Genomic DNA, 26080 nt, shown 5'->3' on the forward strand with positions numbered 1-26080 from the left:
GGCTGCTGTTGTTGAACATGAAAAGATCAGCAGCAGCGACTGACTGGTTGGCCCCCTCACTGCAGGGGCCTGCACAGAGGTGAGCAGGAGTCAGCCCGCCTCCTCCTGCTCTCATTATTAAGACTATAGCAGCACATTAGCGAATAGCTGCAGGGCAGGGGGAGGGCAATGGCTCTAATCAACGTGAGACTAGTTTTTTATTTGGACTGACATTAGTGGAGCTCATGACTTTAGAAAAAGACCAAAAAGCACAAACAATTTTTAAACAAATGACGAACAGGATATGGCTAAAATCATCAAGCAGCTGTGCTTTTATTCAAAAAGAGTAAAGCTAATAAACCAGGCTAGAGATAAACACGGTATATCATTTATTACGTTGAACTTTACATTAGAAGTTACGACTCATTTAATCTAAAAACGGTGGGTAAATTAGATCAGCTGCTGCTTGAATATATTTAAGCATCATATTTTCCAACATTACAACAATATAACACATGGTGTAATTTACTTTATAACTAGTTTACTTGTCAGATTACTATCTATGTTTTGGTGAAATTGAACCCAACTTTCACTATTAACTAAAAAGAAAAACATTTCAACAATCAATTAAATGTCCGACCATTTATTGACCATGTCAAATGTGAACATTTGCTACAGTTGGTACAGTAAGTAGTAAGTAAGTAAGTAAAGTTTATTTATATAGCACCCTTCACAGACATATGTCACAAAGTGCTTTACAAGGTAAAAACATAATACAGTCATAAAATACACCATGAAAACCCTGGTCTAATTAAAAGCTTTTTGAAATAAAAATGTCTTTAGCTGCTTTTTGAAGGTCTCCACTGAGTCCAAACCCCGTAGAAATAGGGGAAGTGCATTCCGCAATCTGGGTGCAACAGCTTGGAAAGATCGGTCCCCTCGGGTTTTAAAACGAGTGTGGGGGACCACTAAAAGGTTTTGGTTTGCTGACCTCAGGTTACGAGTGGAGGTATGTGTATGAATCAGATCAGCAATGTGGGGGGGGGGGGGGGGGGGGGGGGGGGGGCTGTCTCTGTAATGCTCTAAAAGTTAAAACTAGAATTTTAAAATGGAACCTGAATCTGATTGGTAGCCAGTGCAGCGACTTTAAAACAGGGGTCATATGAGCACCCTTGTTCGAGCGGGTCAGTAGCCTCACTGCAGAGTTTTGAACAACCTGTAGGTGGGCTAGCCCTTTCATGTTTAGACAAGTAAACAGGCTGTTACAGTAGTCAAGTCTTGTAGAGATAAAAGCATGTATTATCATCTTGAGTTCACTTGTTGACACGATGGATCTAAGTTTAGAAATGTTCCTCAGGTGAAAAAAGCAGGTTCTTACTGTCTGATTTAAATGCCCCTCCAAAGAAAAAGCTTCATCAAAAATGACACCCAAGTTTCTAAGGTTATGTTTCTGTGAGGAACCTAAGTCACCCAGTCGCCGTTTAATATCAGGTATTGCACTGCCTGGTGCAATAATCAGAGTTTCTGTTTTGGCCGGGTTTAGCTGTAAGCAGTTATTGTTCAACCATTGTTTAATGTTGGTTAAACAGTCAATCAGATTGGAGAGCTTATGAGCTTCAGCAGGCTTAAACGAATAATGTAGCTGAATATCGTCAGCAAAAAGATGATAAAATACTTCAGGAAACTGCTGTATTATCTGACTTAAAGGAAGAATGTATATTAAAAACAGAATAGGTCCCAGCACAGAGCCCTGAGGAACTCCACACAACAACTCTGTAGATTCCGACATGATCTGGTCTGCAGACACACTAAAACTCCTTTCAGATATATAAGATGAAAACCAGTCTAGAACAGAGCCAGACATCCCAACCAGGTCTCTCAGTCTGTTTATCAGGATGGGTGGCTGTAGCTCAGGTGGCAGAGCAGGTCAGCCACTAATCAGAAGGTCGGTGGTTTGATCCCAGGCTGCGTCCTGGCTGCATGCCAAATATCCTTGGGCAAGATACTAACCCCATGTTTGCCTACTGGTGGTGGTCAGAGGGCCCGGTGGCACCAGTGTCCGGCAGCCTCGCCTCTGTCAGTGCGCCCCAGGGCAGCTGTGGCTACAATGTAGCTTGCCATCACCAGTATGTGAATGGGTGAATGACTGAATGTAGTGTGAAGCGCTTTGGGGTCCTTAGGGACTGAATAAAGCGCTATACAAATGCAGGCCATTTACCATTTATGGTATGGTTGACTGTATCAAAGGCTGAGGTGAGGTCTAACAAGACTAGGACTGTGTATTCTCCGGAGTCTGCTGACATCATAATATCATCAGTAACTTTCAGTAGTGCTGTCTCAGTGGAATGCAATTTACGGAACCCAGATTGAAAACGGTCATGGATGTTATATTTCTCCAAGTATGCCGTAAAGTGGACAGCTACTGCCTTCTCAAGGAGTTTTGACATAAATGGGAGTTTGGAGATAGGTCTTAAATTTTGAAGTAGTGTTGGGTCCAGGTTGGGTTTTTTGAGCCTTGGTTCCACAATGGCATGTTTAAAAAAAGCTGGGGAACACCCCAGTCTGAAGAGAAACATTAAAAAGGTTCACAACCCAAGGACCAATGGTGTCAAAGGCATTAATAAAAAGCTTAGTGGGGATAATGTCTGAGGGGCTCTCGGACGGCTTCATTTTGTCAACCAGGGCTGCTATTTCATCATATGTTACTGTTGTAAAAGTCGACCAGGAGTACAAAGGGAGTGCCTGACTCGGAGAACAAGAAAGCTTTGGGGAGATTTTAGCATTGATGTCATTAATCTTATCAACAAAAAATCGGAGGAGTTTATTACTATCTACTTTAGAGTGTACATCTAAAGGTACCACATCTGGGGAGACAATAGCACTAACTTTGTCAAAAAGAAACTTGGGATTTCTCTTGTTTTTTGTTATGAGTCTAGAAAAATATTCTGATCTAACAGTTCTCACTGTGTCATTTAAGGAGAGCATGAGATCTCGAAGATGGAGCCTGTGTACGTCAAGTTTGGTTTTCTTCCATAGTCGTTCTATTTTGCGGCATATTCTCCTTAAGTTTAAGATAGACTCATTTATCCAAGGGCATGTCTTCTTTTGTAAAGCCGAGCTTGTTTTAATAGGTGCCAGTTGATCCAAAATGGATGTGCATTCCCTATTAAAAGACTGAATAAGAACATTTACATCGTTTCCGGTAAAAAGTGGAGACCTGTCAAACATAATGGAGAACCTCTCAGCAGTAGTCTCAGTTATTATGCGTCTATGAGTTTTTAACTTCACAGGCGTCTGTTTAGAGCTAAAATTAAGTTCAACAAAGATACAGTTATGATCACTCAAATGTACATCCTCAGCAAACACATTGCCAATGTTGAGGCCAAAGGAAAAAACAAGGTCCAAGGTATGGCCTTTTACATGGGTTGGACCGGAGACATGTTGGACAAAGTTAAAAGACTCGGATATAGATAGAAGTTCAGCTGCAGAATTAGATGAGGCATCATCAATATGAATGTTAAAATCCCCAAGAATTAAAACTTTCTCCAGCTTGATAATAGAAGATAAGAAGTCCATAAAATCCTTTAAGAACTCAGTAGCAGGGCCAGGAGGGCGATAGACTAAAACACAATGAAAGATGTTCGTAGAGCCCACCTTAATTGTTTGCGACTCAAAGAAAGAATAGTTTTCAGTTTGCATACCTCTGCAGGTGAAACTGTCCTTAAAGACAACAGCAAGACCTCCACCACGGCGACCTAAACGGGGGGCGCCCAAGTAAGAGCAGTCCTCAGGACGCAGTTCGTTTAGGTGAATAAATTCGCCATCCCTCTGCCATGTTTCGGTGAGAAACAGAAAGTCCAGGCTTTTCCTTGTGAAGAGCTCATTCAGAGAGAAGGATTTGTTTCAAATCAAATCAAATCAAATCACTTTTATTGTCACATCACATGTGCAGGTACATTGGTACAGCACATTTGAGTGAAATTCTTGTGTGCGAGCTTCACAAGCAACAGAGTTGTGCAAAATACAATAATGTAAACAAGCAAAATACAAGAATGGCTACATCTGAAACTAATAAATATATGTACAATATATAATAGTATATGCATTTCTGGATGTGTATACTAAATATTTTTCTACGTGTGTGTGTGTGTGTGTGTGTGTGTGTGTGTGTGTGTGTGTGTGTGTGTGTGTGTGTGTGTGTGTGTGTGTACACATATTTTACAAATTAAATAGAGTAAACAATAAATAAAATATATAAAATAAAATATACAGAGTGAGACGTGCAAAACAGTGGCGTTATTGTACAGTATGGAGTGCATAATGTTAAAGTTCCAGTAGTGAAGCTGAGGTGTCTATGACGTGTTCAGCAGTCTGATGGCCTGGTGGAAGAAGCTGTCTCTCAGTCTGCTGGTACGGGACCGGATGCTGCAGAACCTCCTTCCTGATGGAAGTAGTCTGAACAGTTTATGGCTGGGGTGACTGGAGTCCTTGATGATCCTCCCCGCTTTCCTCAGGCACCGCTTCCTGTAGATGTCTTGGAGGGAGGGAAGCTCACCTCCAATTATCCGTTCAGAGCACCGCACTACTCGCTGGAGAGCTTTGCAGTTGTAGGCGGTGCTGTTGCCATACCAGGTGGTGATGCATCCAGTGAGGATGCTCTCAATGGCACAATGGCGCTGCTGCGCCTTCTTCACTGTTTTGTTTGTGTGTACTGACCACGTAAGATCCTCAGCCAGATGTACACCAAGGAACCGGAAGCTGCTCACTCTCTCCACAGCAGCGCCGTTGATGGTGATGGGGGTGTGTACTTCTCTGCACCTCCGGAAGTCCACTATCAACTCCTTTGTCTTTGCGACGTTGAGGGTGAGATGGTTGTCTTGACACCAGTGGGTCAGGGCGCTGACCTCCTCCCTGTAAGCTGTCTCATCACTGTTGGTGATAAGACCCACCACTGTAGTGTCGTCCGCAAACTTCACAATGATGTTGGAGCTGTTAGTGGCTGTGCAGTCGTAGGTGTAGAGTGAGTACAGGAGAGGGCTCAGTACACACCCCTGTGGAGCACCAGTGTTCAGTGTGATGGGGGATGAGGTGATGCTGCCCAGTCTGACCACTTGGCGTCTGTCAGACAGGAAGCTAAGGATCCAGCTGCAGAGGGAGCTGCTCAGTCCTAGATCCTGCAGTTTCCTGTCCAGCTTCGAGGGAACGATGGTATTGAATGCTGAGCTGTAATCTACAAACAGCATCCTCACATACGTGTCTCTCTTCTCTAGGTGTGACAGGGCAGTGTGTAGTGTCAGGGCTATGGCATCATCAGTGGACCTGTTGTGGCGGTATGCGAACTGTAGAGGGTCCAGTGAGTCGGGTAGTGCAGAGCAGATGAAGTCCCTGACCAGCTTCTCGAAGCATTTGCTTACGATGGGGGTCAGGGCTACAGGTCGCCAGTCGTTCAATGAGGAGATGGTGGAGGATTTGGGTTCAGGGACGATGGTGGACATTTTGAAGCAGGCTGGGACTACAGACAGAGAGAGGGAAAGGTTGAAGATGTGCGTGAACACTCCAGCCAGCTGAGCCGCGCATGACTTGAGGACGCGGCCGGGAATCCCGTCCGGACCAGTAGCTTTGCGTGCGTTCACCTTCCTGAAGCACCTCCGCACATCCTCCTCAGACACAGTGTGCGCACTGACGTCATCCGCGGTGCGCACACTGTCCGGTCTCATGGTGTTCGCTGTGTCGAATCTAGCGTAGAATACGTTTAGATCCTCACACAGAGAGGCCATGGCATTTGTTTGCGATGGAGCGGGCGTTCAAGAGCGCGATCCGATTAAAAGCTGGCAGTGCAGGTTTCCCATCAGCTTGTCGGAGTGGAATTGACAGCAAACACCGTGTCCGCGCGCGAGGTCTCCAGCAGCGCCACGGAACCGGCGGGGCCAACCACCGGTTGTGCGATGCGGGCTGTGAAGGCGCAGCGGTGGGGAGATAATTGGCAAAATCCAGAGCATCAGATGGGCAGGATCCACGCTGTAGTGGCTGCAAGTACGTATTTCCAATCAAATCCGGAAGGGTAACTGGCAGCAGAAACCGGGGACGCCTCCAGACGAGTCGGGAAATCTCTGATCTGTAGGCTCGTCTGATGTGTACCTGGATGCCGGCCCTACAGCCTCTTTTCCTCGATTTCTTCTTGGAATTGCTTAGGGCATGTTTCGCTGGTAGCAAGAAGTAATCCGGTGAGGTGGAAGAGTGCACAAATGGTGGGGGGAAAGTTTTTCTATAACTGTCCCAGTCATCATAAAGACGTTCCATAGAGTCTTTGATGTGGAGCAAGGAAGAACGGTCGTAAATCACAGCAGCATAGCGCCATATATTAAACGTCAGGGCTGATATAAAAGCATAAAATACAATACAGCATAGGCAGGTAGACGGCAAGCCGAGCAAAGGCGCCATCTTCCTGTCACAGTCAGCTCAGTCCGATCAATTACAACCATGAACCATATATAAAAGATGCTAGTCACCATGACATTACCCACTGGTTTTTAAGGCCTTTTGAGAAGCTTCATGTGGAGCGTTTGGCTGTTGCCATACAGATGTTTAAAACAAGACATGATGAGTGAAGAGCAGCTCAAACTGAGAAACTGAGGAACACTGCATGTTTATATGGTACTGACTTATTAATTGGTAGGAAGCCACATCCAAAAGAATACAGTTATTTATCATCTATGTTGCTCTTGGACATGAAACTAACAAACCACAAATCCAATAAGAACGCACTGAGGTTATGTTGCCCTGTCATATATGTATGTGCTCTTAACCTGAAAGGTATAAATACGGAAGTGTGTGTGTAATAAATGGTGGCGCAGAGGAAGGTGTGTCCCTCTGATGTAAAACTCTAAACAACGTGTGTATGGTTTATTCCTCCGTGAGATATGCGAGTTACCCCGGTATTTCTGCCCTAAAAAATGGAACCTCCAACAGGTTATGGGCCCAGAAGGGATGTGGGAAGCCGGTGGAACCGTCTATGCTTCGACGGAGACGAGAGAAACTACGAATTGTGGGAAACAAAGTTCCTGGGATACCTGCGGCTACTTGGGCTAAAGGCTGCCATTCTGAACGAGCCCGGCGAGTCGGAGGAAGAAGACAAGGACTTGGATGAAAAGAATGAAGTAGCTTATGCAGAGCTAATCCAAGTATTGGATGATAGAAGTCTTTCACTCGTGATGAGAGATGCCAAGGATGACGGACGGAAAGCGTTGGAAATTCTGAGAGAGCACTACGCCGGTAAGGGGACACCACGCGTGATTAGCCTGTACACGGAGCTAACGTCGCTACAGAAAACGCCCAGTGAGAGCGTCACAGACTATATGATAAGGGCTGAGACTGCCATTACAGCTCTGAGGAATGCAGAAGAGACATTAAGTGATGGACTACTTATTGCAATGGTGCTAAAAGGGTTGCCTGAATCTTTCAAGCCGTTTGCCATACATGTAACCCACAGTGACAAAGCAATGACATTTAGTGAATTCAAAGCTAAATTAAGAAGCTACGAGAGCACCGAAAAGGCCACATGTTCTGAAGACAATGTGATGAAGGCAAATAACTGGAAGAAAGAGAGAGACAATGCAGAAATCACATGTTACAATTGTGGAAAAGAGGGTCATATAGCACGTGAGTGTTACACAAAGACCGAAAGGAAAGAACAAAAAGTGAAGCAGTGGTGCGGTTACTGTAAAAGCTCAACGCATAAGGACAGCGACTGTCGCCGACGAAAGAAGATTACTGCTAAACACGTAACCGATGCAGAAGATCATAGTTTCGCGTTCAAAGCTAAAGACTGTGGAAATCAAGGGCTGAAACAGAGAGGCCTAATGGTTGATACAGGGGCCACTTCTCACATTATTACGGACATTCAGAGATTTAAGAGTTTTGATGAGACATTCACACCTGGAAGACACTTCATGGAATTAGCTAACGGGACCAGGACGAGTGGGGTCGCACTGAAGAGGGGAGATGTGGAGGTCTATCTACAAGACAGCGAGGGACGAAAGGTGAAGGCGACACTGGAGGGAGCACTTTACATTCCCTCTTACCCGCAAGATATCTTCTCGGTTCAGGCGGCGACGGCCAAAGGAGCCTCAGTAACCTTCAAGAAGGGCTGCAACCAGCTTATCCATAAGAACGGGACAAGGTTTAAGATAAGTGAATATGAACGCCTATACTAATTAAACAGTGTTACATCTGATCATTATGTTGACAACGACGAATGCAATGGCTGTCATGATGTAGAAACTTGGCACAAAATCCTCGGCCATTGCAACTATGAAGACTTGGTTAAACTAGAGAACATTACCGAGGGTATGAAAATAAAAGGTAAAGCTAAACATTACCAAGACTGTGAAGTGTGTACAAAAGGCAAATTTATCCAAACCAGGAATAGAGAGCCTGATGAAAGAGCAGAAGAAGCATTAGAGCTAGTGCACACTGACTTAGCTGGACCGATAGAACCAGAAGCTAAAGACGGGTTCAGGTACACGTTAGCATTTACTGATGATTACTCAGGCACAATGTTTGTGTACTTTCTAAAGGCTAAAAGTGACACCGTAAAAGCAACTGAAAAGTTTTTGGCAGACGTCGCCCCCTATGGGCAAGTAAAGAGAATCAGATCAGACAATGGAACTGAATTTACATCTAAAGAGTTTCAGACATTGTTAAATAAAAACACGATAAGGCATGAGACATCAGCGCCGTATTCACCTCATCAGAATGGGACTGCCGAGAGACAATGGCGAACACTTTTTGAAATGGCACGGTGTATGTTGATCGAAAGTAACCTGCCAAAAAGATTATGGACTTATGCTGTTATGACTGCCGCAGTAATTCGTAATAGGTGTTACAACAGACGCACAAAGCAAACCCCTTATTACATGCTGACAGGAAAGAAGCCAGACATGTCGAGGATGGGGATTTTTGGATCAGTTTGCTACGGTTACGGGCACAACAAAAAAAAGTTAGACGCGAGATGTGACGAAGGAGTTTTTGTGGGTTACGATAAAAACAGTCCGTCGTATCTAATCTACTACCCTAAAACAGGACGAGTTCTTAGACATAGGTTGGTCAAGTTCCTCACTAAAAGTGTGGTTGAGCACCAAACCCAGACCACTCAGGTTGATGACAATGGAGATGATGATTTGACTCCAGGGGACATCTTGAAGTACCCCGCTAGAAAGGACAAAACAGGGAATGACCAGAGATCAGATGAAAGTATGATCCTGGAACCTGAAAGTGACATTCAGGACAATGGCATAAATGATGCACAAAACTCAGACAAACAGAGTGATAGAACAGAGTCTGAACGATATCCCAAACGAAACAGGAGAAGGCCAGATTACCTGAAAGACTATGTCCAAACTGCAGAAGACGACCAAACATCACTGACTGTAGATTACTGTTACAGGGTGATGTACGACATACCAAAGACTTTTGAAGAAGCTATGCAGTCATCGAACTCTAAGTGTTGGTCAGATGCTATGGAAGATGAAATGAGATCCTTGAAAGACAATAATACGTTTACTTTAACCACGCTGCCAGAAGGTAAAAATGCAGTGGGGGGGAGATGGGTGTATGTGATAAAAGAGAACCCAAATCAGACTAAAACATTTAAAGCAAGATATGTTGCTAAAGGCTATAGCCAAGTCCAAGGCATTGATTACAAAGAAACCTTTTCGCCGACTGCAGATATGACGTCAGTGCGTACGCTGATGCAATTAGCAGTACAGCACAACTTTAAACTCCATCAAATGGACGTGAAGACTGCTTATTTGCATGCCCCAATTGATTGTGAGGTGTATATGCAGCAACCAGAAGGTTTTGAAGTAAAATCAGACACAGGTGAAAAACTGGTCTGTAAACTAAACAAATCACTATATGGTTTGAAACAATCTGGCAGGAACTGGAATAAGATGTTACATGACCATTTATGTGAAAAAGGTTACAAACAAAATCCTGTAGACCATTGTGTATATTCCAGACAGACAGCGAGTGAGACAGTGATTCTTATCATCTGGGTTGATGATGTAATCATAGCTGCCAACGGTGAGGACGCTATCAGAAACGTGAAACAAATGTTGGATGAGAAATTTAAAATGAAGGATCTTGGTGAGCTCAAACATTTCTTGGGTATTGACTGTATACAAGAGAACCATGAGATAAGACTAAATCAGACACGGTACATCACAAAAATCCTGGAAAAGTTCAAAATGTCTGACTGTAAGCCACGTTCTACTCCTTGTGAACTCAAAAATGATTTTGGTGCACATGGTGAATCAGTTGATTCAGGAAAATATAGAGAATTAGTGGGCAGTTTGATTTACTTAATGACATGTACAAGACCAGATTTGAGTTGGATAGTGAGCAAACTGTCACAATCCCTGTCTGAGCCAAAAGAGCATCATTGGACAGCAGCAAAACATGTATTACGTTACCTTAAGGGGACACTAAACAAAGAGCTGTGCTATAAAAGGATAGAAGGAAACCTAAATCTTATAGCATACAGCGATGCAGATTGGGCCACAGACTTGAGTGACAGGAGAAGTACAACGGGTTATTGTTTTGTACTATCCAAAAATGGGCCAGTGATCTGCTGGAAAACCAGGAAGCAAGCTACAGTAGCTTTGTCAACGTGCGAGGCAGAGTACATGGCGATGGCCGCCACAGTACAAGAAAGCTTATACCTCTCACAGCTACTTAATGGCATGGACATTAAAAGGCAATATTCACCAGTTACCATTCTTGCAGACAATCAAGGTGCAATTGCATTGTCCAAAAATCCTATAAACCGTCAAAGATGTAAACACATCGATATCAAGTATCACTTTATTAGGTCTGCTATAACTGAGAAGGAAGTACAAGTTAAATATTGTGCAACAGAAGACATGGTAGCAGACATCATGACTAAGGCTGTAAGTAAAGTGAAAATAGATGAATTTACGCATATTTTGGTTGGAACATAAAATGTTGATATGTGAATATCATGTAAATATGTATATCATGTAAATGTGTAATGTATAGTGTTAAGAGCAAGTGGGGGTGTTGCCCTGTCATATATGTATGTGCTCTTAACCTGAAAGGTATAAATACGGAAGTGTGTGTGTAATAAATGGTGGCGCAGAGGAAGGTGTGTCCCTCTGATGTAAAACTCTAAAAAATGTGTGTATGGTTTATTCCTCCGTGAGATATGCGAGTTACCCCGGTATTTCTGCCCTAAAAAAATGGAACCTCCAACAGGTTATACATGAAGTGAATATTAGGGCAGTTTCCTCATACACTTCACCCTCTACTTACCATTAGAAAGAATACAGGGTTAAAGTGCTTCAGTTTTATTTAGCAGTACTTGCTATTATGCTGTAGTATTATTTGTTCTGTGAGTTTAGTCTGTTGTTGCCTGGAGAACATGATGGTGTCATAATATATCCTGCACAATTCAAGCTTTGTGGATATAAATGAGAGGTTATGATACTGAGGTATTATAGGTGCAAAGATGTAGATGGCCTAATTTAACCTGTTAGTAAACTAAAACGGCGGTTGAAGGTGGTTGCTAGGTAGCATCATGTGTTGCCTAGCAACCACATGCCAACAGGTAAGACCCTTGATATAGTTAAGTAAGCGAGGGTGTACATGTGTGCCAGTTTTGGTTGTTCAGCACCTGATCCTCATGCAGTCCTTCTGACAGGCAGTCACCATCTTTTATATACAGTCTATAATTATAATCTATGCTTTTGTGTTTTGTGTCATATTTAACAATGCATAACAACAGCTCTTACACAGTACGCACACCTACACATCTCTCTGTTGACCTTTTTAAGAGTGTCTGTGGAGCAACATCACCTATAACCACAGATGAATCACATGCACCGGCTTCACTGGGCTGTAGATCTGGAATATTGCACATATGCCATCGACAGATCATAAAATTTTGACTTGAAACACTGGTTTGGTCTGGTCTCCTTATGATGACTCACAAAGTGGGTTGCCATGAGCAGTGACTGTGACTTGGCAACAAACCCATATGTAGACAGGTACCTCACCTGTGTCTAACGTCAGCAGGTCTTAAGAAAGGTAAAGTTCTCTGCACTCTCCCCACCCTTACATTGTAATGTGAGTGAACTCACGAACCTTGCCTTAAACACGCCCTAACAGACAGGTAGCTCTCACATTCCCACCCTGCACAAATAAACAACAGCTCCACACAGCTATCATGCAATTACACGGATTCTATTATACCGCTTTGGCTTGATTATGCTGCAGGTGAGAATGTGACCTCTGACCTCCTGGAAGCCGAGAGTCACGTCAACACCGGAGACACCTCAATTCAAGATCTCTGCTCATTTAAATTCTTTGTGTGGGATCTCGGTGTAAGTGTTTCTGTATGGCGCCCTACAAATATCTGCACACCCACCAAGTTTGGAAAAGCAACATGTCTTCCAACCAGAGGCAAGACTTGACCTTTGACCCACCCTGAGATTTAATGACCCAAGACTGACTGGTGGAGGGTCTGATGCTTACGTGGAGCACGCGTTTGAATAAAATGAAAGAACCAGATGTTCAGTCTGAAGCGCCGGATTCCGGCTCTGATCCCTGGATCTGTGCTTACTAAGTAGTCAGTGGCCTTGGTCTGGGTTAGGGTTCGGGACTGTGAGCCTCTCTGAAGACGAGGCAAAAGTCTCTGTGGCTCAGCAGCTGTTTCACTTGAAGACGTAGTAAAAAAAGAAAAAAAGAAATCCAGTATCACTGTTTGTTAACCCTTTAAGACCTACCATAGAACCAAGTCCGCCAGAGCTTATATTATATTTTTACATGCTGTAGTGCCATTTTAGGGAGCATTTCAAGTTGCTATACATCAATACAACCATTATAGCCCAAATTTTAATAATATGTATGCATTAAGTGCATAGTAACTACATAAATTGCAAAAAAGTGCAATAAACTACAAAAAAAACTGACAATCGTTTTTGTTTTTTTAACATATATTTCTAGCTAGAGAAATTTAAGAGGCTTATGCCTCAGAACTGTAAATACAAAAAAGTTGCACAAAATAGTTTCCCACCACAGGAAATTTATTTTGAGTGTCTTCATAGTTTTATTTTTGAAATACACCAATTTTTATATACTGCAGGAAAAACGAAAATAAATATTATAATGCAAATTTGCAAAAAAACAGCATATGCATCAAAATAAACTATTTCCAGCAGTACAATTTGACTTCTAAGCATCCCAAAAACAATACAGAAAGTCATAAAGTCAAACATAACTTTTAAAAACACCAGTATAGGCTGATGAGGCCCTGAAGGTAAAAAACTACATTTCCATGAAAATGACGTCACTTCCGGTTCCGGGCAGGTAATGGCAGACATGCGATCGTTTGCGCTGATGATCTATTCCAAAGTGTTACGAACAGCTGATCGGATCGGTAAACCGTGTTTCTGGAATATTATGTTTTTGTTGCTGCAAGTGGTTTTTATGCAATTTTTGCAAATATGTGGAAGGAAACTGTGACCAAGGACAAGTTGATGGCATAAGATGTAAGTACAACTCCTCCAGTTTCATATGCAAAAAAAAATTATTGCGCTAGCTTACGTGGTTGCAGTTCTACCGGGATTTAAAAATAGCTATGCAAAACGGAGCGTGCCCGCTCCCACCGGCTTTAAAGGGTTAAACGCTCAGAGAGGATTGTGGTTAATTGTAAAATAATTATAGATGGCCACTGCCAAAATGTCTAGACTCAACTATGGTGCCTTCCCTTTGTTTGGCTTGCTTTGCTTCACTTGATTTCACTTTGCTCCTTCCACCACAGGGAGAACAACCTTGGTACACCACCATACTTCGGGGATTATGAGATTATCTTTTCACAGCCACTTTGATTGAAGCAGAGCCTCTCAGGTCACCGACAGTCACGGTCTCACAACATGAGAATGTGGAGAGATGCACGCAACTGATGTTGTGATGACATGTGGGCTAAACCCACCATGTTTTAATGGGCTTTTCAAAATGTCTTCTATCCACATAAAGAGTGAAGCCTGTCTTAGATTAAAAAAACATAAACACTAAGTAGACATAAATGTATCCTGAGGGTTGGGAGTCAAGTTTCAAGTCTCTGTCAGATTTTCTACATCATGGATTAAAAACATTAATGATCCAGTGGCAGAAGCTATGATTTAGATCACATCCAGTTCAGTTATTCCTTGTTACCAATCAGTTTTCACATTGTACCACAAAGGTTCATCCTGCTAACAGACAAAAACGTCACATGTCCGCCTTGGACACAAAGAGACTAAAGAGTAAAAGCTTGAGTTCAGATAGACACAAAGAGCAGTAAAGCCTTATCTACCTGGTCCATGACACTAGAAAGCGTCCGTCTGTGGAATGACTGCATGGCTTCATCTTTGTCTCCGACAGAGCCCGTGGGCCGCTGCAGATAAGCCAGTACCTGCTTCAAAGTAACATGGAAAGTGTATAAATGTGAATATCCACAACAGGAAATCATTCAAAGTGGATTCCACCTTCTACCATTTGTTAACCTTCTGTTACTCTCACCTGTGGAAAGACTAGTTTTACATTATAGGAGTTTCTGAGGTTTACTTTAAAAAGTCTTTGATTATTGGCTGAATCTTTCCAAGAAATCGGCACAAGAGACAGCGAGAGTTTACTTTGCTGCTGGATCGATAACAGCATTCCAGTTGTTTGCCTGAAGTCAGTGATTGTTCTGTTTGTACCGACAGAGGAACACAAAGTGACAACAGTGAAAAAGATGAAATGACCAATAAGTGTTTCATTTTAGTTTGCTCTGTTCTGGACGTTGACCAACAAAGTAAGTGAGAGTGCAATGATTGGACATCCTGCCAGCTTCCTACTGCAACGTTGACATCCTGCGTCCTCCAGCATACTCTGTTCCTTACCTAAACCAAAAATGTTATTTCCACTGACGAGGACACATCTGAACCATCTCCCATCCTGATTATCACTCTCATGCCTTGATTTCATTCAAGAAAACATCTTTAATGTGGGTATTTTTGTAGCTGTGGCTGTGATCTGACCTATTTGAGCAGATAATCTGTTTTGTGAATTAAAGTACTATTTTTGCCCTGTCCTTTATTCTTGTCTTAGGTCATTTGGGTGTATCTAAAAACAAAGGTTTTTTTGCATAGAGTTTTAAACTGGGAGAAGCTGTGACTGAGAACTGAAGTACTTCATGACTTGGACGGACATCAAACTCTCCACGTTGAATCATCACGAGAGTTTCCGGTATGATGGCGCCTGTGTTCGCTTGTCTTAACAAGTCCTCCCTGGAGCGTGTGCAGGTTGTTCAGACTAAGAGTCCAAGTACTCCCCATCAACATCAGAGTCCACTTGAAGATTTTGGTTTTAAAATGTTAGAGCTCTGCATGGGCAAGCAGCAGTGCACATCAGAGAGCTTTAGCTCCATACATCCACAGCAGGTCCCTGAGGTCATGTGATAAGGACCTGCTGTGGATGTATGGATACAAAACTAAAGGAGCTTTAGCAACAGTGGCCCCCAGACTCTTGATCTCTTTTCTTCTGAGCCTGAGATCTGTGGACTCGCTGGTCTCTTTCACTAAATCTCTTTAAACTTTAACTCTAAGCACCTTATGATATTTGACTTGAAGAGTGATATATAAATACAATTTTACTTACTTTACAAATGTGGTTCTTCGATTAATAAATAATTAAAATGTTATAAAGAATTCAGTATCTTTATCTGTATAATAAGAAGCTTAAATAAATGTAATAATACAGTTATAATAATGGTACAGTTGCCTTCCTTCCATGTATGGGCCTTTTTACTCTTAAAAATGTATGAGGACCTAAGTTGAAGAATCTGAATCTGACTGTTTGACTGATGTGTTCTTAATTACAGCTCCCAGGGAGCACTGAGATTTAAACCAGCCAGCCCCAGAGTTTAAAATGAAGACTGGATAATTCACAGATGTAACTGGCAAATTGTGATGCAGTACTTTTTTCCTTGCGGCAACATTACTCCAATCAGCTCCAACATTAAAACCATCTGCTCGCTCATGTAGGTCTCCCATCAAACAGCTCTGACCCATTAAGGCGTGGACTCCACAACAACCCAGAAGATGTCCTGTTGCATCCACAACAAAGAAGTTTGTAACAGGTCCAAATAATCCTGTCTTTGCAACCTGAACCACCTTCTTCCATTGCTCCATGGTTCACATCCACCCTTTTCACACAGGAAGCGGCGTGCACTGCGCTGGGCTCTGGCTGTACTACATCACTTTCTTGCTTCCACTCATGATCTTCATTCGTACTACAGGCTCTGAACTTCTATTGGTCACACAGCTATACTGTCGCAGCTAGCATGTTGCAGTTTCTATATGAAAGGGCCCTAACTCTCACATGTAGGCACATTTGATTATGGACAGCATAAACAAAGTTCCAAACCAAAGACTGTATAAGACTGTAATGCAACATCACCCTGGACTATGCATTTCCAAGCCTCACCATTGGTGATTTGGATGTATCTTTGGAGCCAGAAGTGAAGGTATCAGTTATCAGCTAATGCTAGCAAGCTGTATTCATAGGCAAACGTGTAGGTGCACAGATCTGCTAATTAGTATCAAGCTAAAAAGATACTCGAATAGGGATGGGTATCGTTTAGGTTTTATCCGATACCGGTGCCAAATCGGTATTTTTGAAATGGTGACGGTGCTTAAACGGTGCTCGAACCGGTGCTTAAAGAATGGAGAACACAAACTTTGTCCAAAAACCTCTCATGTTCAGCTGGGTTTTTTTGTAAAAAGATAACAATGTTAGCCTTTTCTGCAGCTATGGGGCATATATGGCATCACTCTTGGCTGGAAGCAATGCTTAAACAATGGAAAAAACACAAACTTTGTCCAAAAACCTCTCATGTTCAGCTGTTTTCCACTTTTTCTTTGGTCATTTTAGCCTTTTTGGCCAGGGTGAAGGGAGCATCTGCCATCAAACAAGAAGACAGCCGCATGTAGCTACGACGGTGTTTGCTAGTTCACCTTACATGCATTAATGTAATAACGTGGTTAGCCTACTCAACGTAAATTACACACGAACAACATTAAGCTACTCACGCAGAGAAGAACGGCTGCTGCTGCATCATCATCCTCATCATTTCTGCTACACTGGCAGGGCTAGGGGCCAGGACTCTCCTCTTCGGGTTTTTGGGGGATGTTGCTCCGGGTCCGATAACTGGCAACCCACCCGACGTGCACAGTGTGAGGTCTTGCAGCAAGCTATCAAATACGGCGCATTCCTCGGCTTTTAAAAAAAACGCTATGCGTCACCAGGTGTTTCATCGGATTCGAGGTGTTACCTCCTTTGACAGTATCACAGTATCAGCTTAAAGCACTTGTTGCTGCTGAGTTTGCATATTTTGCTGTGAAGTACAGCCAGACTTTTGACCGCTTCGCCTTGGACATTTTAATCTGTAGCTCTGCTCTAACAGAACGTACGTACCTGGCCCCGCCTACTATCCTCGGAAACGTAAAATGATTGGCTAGAAGTGTATCACAGCTCAGGAAAAAAAGCACCGAAATAAAGCACCGAAATGTGCGCTGCTTTTCGGTCTGGTTACTACCGTTTATGTCAGAACCGGTGCCATCGTGGCACCGGATACCGGTACCCATCCCTATACTCGAATTTTACTCATCAAATTTAAGGCACAGATTTCTTGGATGGTCAGTACTACAAAACAGGTCACTTCATTTGTGAGATGTTTCCATTAAAAATGGAGTGAAGGCCTAGCAAACCCAGGCCTCATTGGGCACTCGGCCTGGACTACATTTATTTGTGTCCATTAACCAACTTTCAGCATTTTAAATATCTGAACAGGTGAGTTTAAAAAAATCCAGCTCCTGTACAGTTATTATGGAGGGAGACTATCAATAGAAAGAGACTGAAATGTTTTTTGTCCCAGGCTGCCATGTTCAAATGCCAGATTTGAACATGGCAGCCTTTGGGGACTGATTCAGTTTGGAGCCAGCCTCACATGGCCATTAGAGAAACTGCTTGTTGTTGGTACTTCCACATTTTTCTGGAGGTTTGCACTTGCTCCATAAACTTTTAGCAGCCTTTACATTTTAGCAAGTCTTTTAGAAGAGCAAGAATCTCCCCATGGCCATTACTATTCACAGCTTTCTGAAGCTAGTAACCACAACATACAGGGTACCCTCCACAAGACCTGCCCTCTTGGCACTGCTATGATTTTCTAATATAGCCATCATCAAAGTCTCTATGATCATTATCCCCATTTTTTCCTGTTTCCAGCATTTCAAGCACTGCCCGTTCACTTGTTGCCTGATGATCAATGTTGTTCCCTCGGTTCCAGTGGTTTTCATGGTACTATCACCTGCTTCTCTAATGGAGTCTCAGGCTTTCAGGTGTGATAGCAGTTACAGCCAAAATACAGGAGATATTTTCATAATTTCAAAAACTACCTTCAATCTTCATCATGGACCAGATGCTTTATATGCACGTAGAGGCCATTGCAGAAAATGTCTGTAAAAATGAAAACTGGAGTGCAAAATCATGTACCTCAGCTTTGTATCTGTTAAATTAAGAACATTGTATTTATTAGAAGAAAACTGAGGCTTGCATAACTTTTTGTCTTTCGTTACACATCAAGGATAATCCATCAATTACAAAGAGCCACTTAAAAAAAAACACTAATGTCTTTCTCTAGTGCTTAAAGCGCAAATCCCAGGCGAGAGAAAAGGATTGAAATTCCTTGCTGGAGGAGAGAGTGACATCGTTGCGTGTTACACCAAATTAGTGTCCTCGTTTTGAAGCTATATGCTCAGTGTTCCATGGTAAGAAGATTAAATCTGTTCATGAGTCTGACAGCTCCTTCCCAAACAAACATTCCTCTGAAGAGTTACCCGACACAGAAAATGTGCCCTGAGCCAATTCTTTCTCTCCTCTTTCTCCTGCTGCACACCAGCCTGGCTGACAGCGGTCCTACAAATGTGCCCTGATGCACGGCATCAAATGCACACCAGGTCCATTTGAGAGGCAGATATGAAAAAAGCTTTGCAAAGTTTGAGTCTCTCTGCAGTCCTCTGTGTTTGTGTTCTCTGTTGCAGGGTAAGGATTAGATAAAATATTACCAGGGTATTTATAGGCAGTGACATTTAGGAGATAAAGGTAGAGTATCAGGGCGTGTGGAATGTGGAGTCGGGACTTGTAATATCACTGATATGGCAGGGGGATTACCTCACCCTCTGGTAGGAAGTAGCCTACAGCAGACTGGATATGACTTCTGCCCCTGGCTTCACAGGCGACTGCAGGATCAACTAAGCTGCTCCAAGTCAAACCAAATGCACAAACCAAATAAAGCGAAATACAGAAGCACCCGAGCAACGAGCTTTTTCAAATATGCTCCAAAACAACTGAGAAAAGATGCCCCACAGCACAAGTTTTCCTTGAACTTCTTGGAATGGATCAAACCACAAAACAAACACCGTCCAACCCACTGGGGAAGAGAAAAACTCAACTGTCCCTGGAATTTATCACCTCCCATCCTTCAATGCAGTGCAAGAAATGTTCAAGGCTTTGCAGCTCCTTGCAAGAAAAAAAAATAACTCAAGGTAAATATTTAAAGCCACCAAATATTTCCTCCTTCCAGAGGACAGACGGCTCCATGTTGCTTCTCTGGAATTTGTCGCCTCTTATCAAAGCTGGACTCGTATTAGAAATCACAGTATATTAATCCCACCTGCGGGTGGAAGATAAACTTGATCAGAGAGATCGTTTACAGCCCCTCGTTCTTACCTCGTCTGGACTGAGGACATCGTGGATCCTGTAGTGGAGTGGGCTCCGGTAACGTTACATTCGCGCTCAGGTGCAGTTTGGATTCTCTGTCATGATGAACTGTCACGGCTCGGACGCGCTGTGCACCCAATCTGCAGACTGCGCCGACACACGGATTTCAAAGACAGCGATACCATCCATGTCCCTGCGTCTGCTGGAGGCTTCTTCCTTCTGCCTTCGCTGTTTTTTTAGCAGACACTCTGAAGGAAGTCTCTGTCTTTCACTCTCTCTCAGCTGAAGTGCCTGTCCATCCAAACAGCTGCGTCCCACTTCCCAAAACACATGACATCAGTTACAAGTAAAGCCTGAAAATAATAAATACGTTAATTTTTGTAAGACCTCCTTTGCTGGACGCGCAAGTGCAAAAAGTGACACGAAGGGCCCTTTGTCCTTTAAAAAAAGAGCTTCTTATAAACCATCTTCCACGACTCCAACGTGTTCCTACAACTACGCTTAAAATGCACTTTTGCCTCCCGGCAGGTGACTCCCGGTTGACTGTGGTCGCAGCAGGTAGCGCCGGTGGCACTTTCCCCTCTATTTTCCTCGTGACCTTCCTCTCAGTCCGGCCAAAGTGCGCACAGAGGAGCGGGGACGACTTCTCAGGAGCACGGGGGCCACGGGCCGATCCCACTTGTCCACAGCTCGGCTGCTGCTGTTGTGTCCGTGTGTCTCCCTCTCTCTCTTTGCTGCCCTCTCTCTTTCTCCACCTGAGCGCTGCATTCCTGCCGTGAACACGCCTCTCTCCCCCGTCACAGCACAGCAGCGCGTCGGAACTCAGAGGCGGTAAAACTTACCATCCCTTCACCTCACTACGATCAGTTCAACTTTGGAAATGGAGCAACTCACAACAGACATCTTTGAAGGAACATATATGTCTGCACTGTAACAGTACCATTTAATACCTTCAGTAAAAACACAATTTATATCAATCAAGTAGAAAGTAGCGCTTGGGGGCAAATGTAACACTGAGAGCTTTTACTATTGTAGTTCAAAAGCACTTTTGTTACATTTTTATAAAGTTAAAATATTTTTAACTGTATTTGATGAAAATATCTTCTTCCTTCAAGTCATCCTCCTCATCAGTGGCGGTCCTAGCCTGTTTGGCGCCCTGGGCGAACACTCCCTCTGACACAGACACACACACACACACACACACACACACACACACACACACACACACACACACACACACACACATAAAACAAATACAGTTTTACATTAACATAAAACTGTTGTCGAAACCATACTGAATTTCACCAGAGAAACACACACACACACACACACACACAGAGTATGCATAGTATGCAAATGGATTACAAACAGCCATCATAATTGGTCATACAATGAAACAAGACAAATCAAGAATTGACAATGACTAATTAATATTGTGCTGAACACAGTCCAAAGAGTCAGTAAGCTACATCAGTGTCTGTTTACTGTTTACTATCATAGCCAAGTGGCTAACAAAGGTAAACAGACGTTTTCACTGTCCCTACTAATTAATGTTATTTGTTGTATTTCTGTTGTGGTCAGTGCGATCCTCTCTGCTGTTGCATGCTGGGGCAGCAGGTTGAGGGTCACAGATGCCAAAAGGCTAAATTAACTGATCCATAAGGCCAGTTATGCTGTGGGGATGGAGCTGGACTCTGTTAGGGTGGTATCTGAGAGGCGATGTTGTTCAAGATAAAGACAATCATGGATAACACCTCCCACCCACTCCATGACACGCCGGCTAGTCAGAGGAGCGCGCTCAGTGAGAGACTGAGATTACCCACAATGCACCACTGACCGACACAGGAAATCATTCCTGCCTGTGGCCATCTCCCTGTACGACTGGACTGTATGTAGCGGAGATGACAATAAAGTTTACTTTGACTTCAGCAGCGCGCAGGCGCACCGAGGGCTCTCGCGCTCACTTTTCACGTACAGAATTTTGAAAAACATTGGTGCAAATTATAAGTCTGTATCATGATGTCTGGTGTTTTCGTGTCTGATGGTTTGTTTTTATTTTGTTTTATTTTGCGAGTTGTTTAATAGATGCTGCTCCAGCCAGCCAGAGATAAATGCAGCTAATAAAATGCAGCACTGGGAGGTGTGAGCACTTCTGTTAAAGCAGAAGTTTTGCTGAGCGATCAGCCGTGTGTTACCACAATGCCAGGGAGGAAAGACATCAGCGGTGATGTTAAAGAAGTAATTGTTGCTGCTCGTCTATCTGTGAAAAGCTAAAAGGTCATTTCCAAACAGTCTGAAGTTCATCAATGTACAGTGAAGGGGATTATTCACAGGTGGAAAACAAGACAGCTGCCACTCCTTTCTTGGTGTGGATGTCTCAGAAAATTCACCCCAGGGCCAGCTTGTGTAATGTTTAAAAAAAAAAGGGGGGGGGGGGGGGGGAGTAAGCGATCTCATTCTTGGGAGGCCTTATTTAGCATGTTAAATGTGAAAACTTCTGACGTTACAACAAAAGACTGAACAGGTTTGTAAAGGTTGCCAAGAGAAAGCTCGAGCACCTCAGATGAACCTTTCAGTCACTGCGCTGACCATGAGCTCTTCTGTGCACCAAAGTCAAACCCGAGTCCATCTCACGTTTGCTTGAAACTAGGTTATGACAATGAAAGCAAGCACACCAGCTGGAGAATAAGGTGTTGTCCCAGTTAAAGACCAGGCTTCGAGCAGGTTGAAATGCTGTGGTGGGGCCTTATGTGAGCTGTTCAGGAACAAATGCCCCCAAATATTTTGTGAACTGAAGTAACGTTGAGTAGAAAAACGTCCAGAATTCCCCCACAATGAAGGCACACAGAAACAAGTACTTCAAGTACTAATAAAACTAATAAAACCTTTCTTTTTCACAAGATCGTGTGCACCTCAGAGGGCCGACACATGAAACATGGGGACCACAGTTAGGTCTGGGAATCTTCTTTTGCCTTACATTTCCCTACAAAAATAGCAACGACTGCAAAGGCAAAGATTTCTTTAAAAAAACAAAGAAGAATCAACACAGTGAGTCTGCAGACTGTCTGTTTGTTTAGTTACCCTGGTAATCCACGATTACCTGCTCCAGCTCAGAAGGGAAAGACTCTCAAGTAACAAATATACATTTGCTGAAGAAACGTGACTTTACTTTGACGTCTCATTAGTTGTGGATCCTCCACCTTTATGCAATTTTAGGAATAATAAAAAGGGCGTAAATCTTTAACTTCTTGTACAAAATAATCAGACACTACTATTTTACAGTATTCCTACAAACGAGTTTATGACTTCATCGTGTTATATTGATGTAACATTTATACAGTTTATTTGGTATTAAAATACAAAAAGAGGCAAAGAACTGGATTTAACTTGTATGTCTCATAAACCAGTTTATTGATTGGTGTTTGTTTCAGTTCAATTAAATGTCATTAAAACAACTTGAAAAATGAAACTGTGTTTCAGAGCCCGCACAGCCACAAAAATAACAAATCAGTATCTCGAATATCCTCGTCTCAGTCCGTTTATCATCACTGCCTCTTTCATCTGGCCCCGTTCTCATTGCCTGCATCTTCCATTAATCCCTCCACATCACGTCATCCTCTGTGACTCCTTGTTTCAGAGGGTGACTCCTTAAGAAAAGTAGACCTCTGCATCGACATGTCAGGACACGTTTATCATACCAGTCTTAGTTTCTTCTTTTTATTTTACAGGCACATTTAAAACCCCCTCTTCCTCTGGACCTGTGTGTAACTGTATCCCTCAGGCTTCTCTTTTTGTCTCCCACTGTGCGTTATGTCTGACGTGCCAAAGCTCGTATTTAGCAGGTTTGATGTTACAGTGGGAATGTTTTCTGCAATGAGACAGTAACACCCAGGTCATCTCCAGTTTCCTGCACCGCTTGTCCAGCGGTACAACTAGCATAACTTAGTGATAGTGGAGCAACCACACGGGCTTTCTGTGAACTCGGAGCACACTCCCTTTATGCTCAGCCAAGACAGCTACAGTTAAGCTGTGCTTCAGGTTCCACGCGCGACCTTGAGCTATCATCTGGAGCCATGCAGACATAACAGAGGAAACAGGACAGCGCTCTCAGCTCTGCTACTGCCCGTGAGCGTGTTTTTGACCATACAGGGTCATACATGATGCCCATAAACATTACAGATGCCAAAAAACACGAGAAACTACAAATGTTGACTTGTAGACAAAATGAGTCATAAATCATCAGAGGGGTGGAAGCCGTCAGCAGCCAAACAGAGTGTACGTTAAACTGTGAGAGTAGACTAAATAAGGCATGTTTGGTTTAACCATCGCAGACTCAAGTGGACCACAGCATGGCTTAAGAAGATAAAAGGCGGCCAATCTGTACACAGCAGGATGGGACAAAGTGGCAAAAGCCCAAAGCCACAACACAGCATTAAGTTTTGTGTGGGTCTGAATCTATTAAACCTCAGCTAACACAAAACGGACTCGTGGTCAAAACCATGCCGACATCATCAATCCTCTCAGTCCACACTTTGTTAGCCTGAAGCGAAGCATTAAGGCAAGTTTTTGCTGTTGGCGTGCTAAACAGATGCTGGAAGCTGGACCGTGCTGTAACTACATACAAGCACTGCTCACAGCTGCTTTTTTCCAAGAGGGCTGTGCTGGTGCCAGTCCCTGAAAACTCATACCACAAGTACAAGAACAAATTATTACACATGATTCTTCCCTCCGTTCACATAACGTACGGAGGGCAATCGTGGCTTAAGAGTTGGGCGTTCGCCTTGTAATCGGAAGGTTGCCGGTTCGAGCCCCGGCTTGGACAGTCTCGGTCGTTGTGTCCTTGGGCAAGACACTTCACCCGTTGCCTACTGGTGGTGGTCAGAGGGCCCGGTGGCGCCAGTGTCCGGCAGCCTCGCCTCTGTCAGTGCGCCCCAGGGTGGCTGTGGCTACAATGTAGCTGCCATCACCAGTGTGTGAATGTGTGTGTGTGAATGGGTGGATGACTGGATATGTAAAGCGCTTTGGGGTCCTTAGGGACTAGTAAAGCGCTATATAAATACAGGCCATTTTCACATAAAAAAGCTAGTACTGGTATGAAGTGCTTTGAACTGGTCCTTTTCTGGGTTTCAGTGCATGGAACCGGTTCTCAGTTGGGCCCTGGAACCATGACAGTAGAAAACGGGGCAACAGACATCATTTGAGTGCATAACAGCTACCCTGAAAATACAACAACTGGATCCTTAGGCAAACACCAATATGCACTTAGTTTTTTGGACAATGACCTTTTGTAATTTTGCCTGTGTGCACCACCAAAGTGGATCTGATCCAGCCAGACATCACATCTGTACATTCACCACCATCAGGAGCTGAGCCTTAAACAGTTCTCTGATCTCCTGCTCCTTCATCTAGCTTCACCATCACAGAGTGTAATCTTTTCACAGCACGGCGTTATTAAACTAAACAGTCTTTCAGATACATTTACAGTGAAACTTTCTGTTTAATAAGTCAAAGGGCTCCATGCAGTTAGACAAAAAGCATAAATATTTAACGTCTTCATCTTGGTTCCAAAAGTATTTAAATAGCTCTAAACAGCTTCAAGCTGCCTATCAGTCATATGTGATAGAAATGTTTCCGTGGGCAGTAAGCAGCTCCTCAGCACTCGTGTATATAATGATTAGTTAAGCGCTCCGAGGTCTGGATGCTTGTCCCGGCTTGTAGAGAGATTTTCCTACGCCCTCCTATAGTTCCCCATCATTACAGAGCACACTTTAGTACTCTGTGTGTTTACCGAGAGGCAGATAGCCGAGTGTTTACAGTAATCATCACATTCACGCACACGTGCACGCTCTCTCTTTCTCTGTGCGTGCTTTTGGCAGCTTACTATGTTCTTCCCTCTAATAAGAGCTTTCTGAGATGAGGAGGCACTTTCCCGCTCCTCAGAGATATTAGTGAGGAGGAGGGTTGGGGGTTAGGAGGGGGATATGGAGGGCTGCACTTACACCTACCAGCCCTGCCCCTCTTTCAGGTTTTTACTGAGCTTGGCAGGCGGCCACGATGAGAAGCTGATGGTAGGACTGGGTTTCACGCAGCAGCGCTGATGAAAGATTGTGGATGGTGCTGTGAGGAATCATACACAGTACATGCAGCCTTGGCACAGCTGCTGCTAGGAAGCTCTTCAGGTGTGTCGGCCTTCTTTAACAGTTTTATTGCTGTCTAGAGAAAATCCATATTTGTGACAGATACAGCACCATTAACAAATACTGGTGAATACCTGGACATC

General features: G+C 43.4%; 1 protein-coding gene across 3 annotated transcripts in view; it reads right to left on the reverse strand.

Moving 5' to 3' along the window:
• Positions 1-20552, reverse strand: part of adamtsl5 (ADAMTS like 5) — a 67212-nt gene extending 46660 nt beyond the window's left edge. For 2 of the 3 annotated variants that reach the window (XR_014921145.1, XM_085461228.1), the window contains exons 1-2: positions 19810-20552; positions 14354-14455 (exon numbers count right to left, since the gene is read on the reverse strand). Coding sequence is in view for 2 of the 3 variants with exons in the window: in XM_085461228.1 (XP_085317354.1) it covers positions 14354-14455; positions 19810-19829 (122 nt within the window). In the remaining variant the exon portion in view is untranslated. The remainder of the gene's footprint in view (positions 1-14353; positions 14456-19809) is intronic. The other variant, XM_085461241.1, reaches the window with a different exon arrangement.
• Between the last annotated feature and the right edge of the window lie 5528 nt (positions 20553-26080).

Source organism: Copadichromis virginalis, linkage group LG1 (assembly GCF_057382275.1).
Source record: "Copadichromis virginalis isolate Kocher_CV1m ecotype Utaka linkage group LG1, C_Virginalis_male_GT1.1, whole genome shotgun sequence".
Lineage (NCBI taxonomy): Eukaryota > Metazoa > Chordata > Actinopteri > Cichliformes > Cichlidae > Copadichromis > Copadichromis virginalis.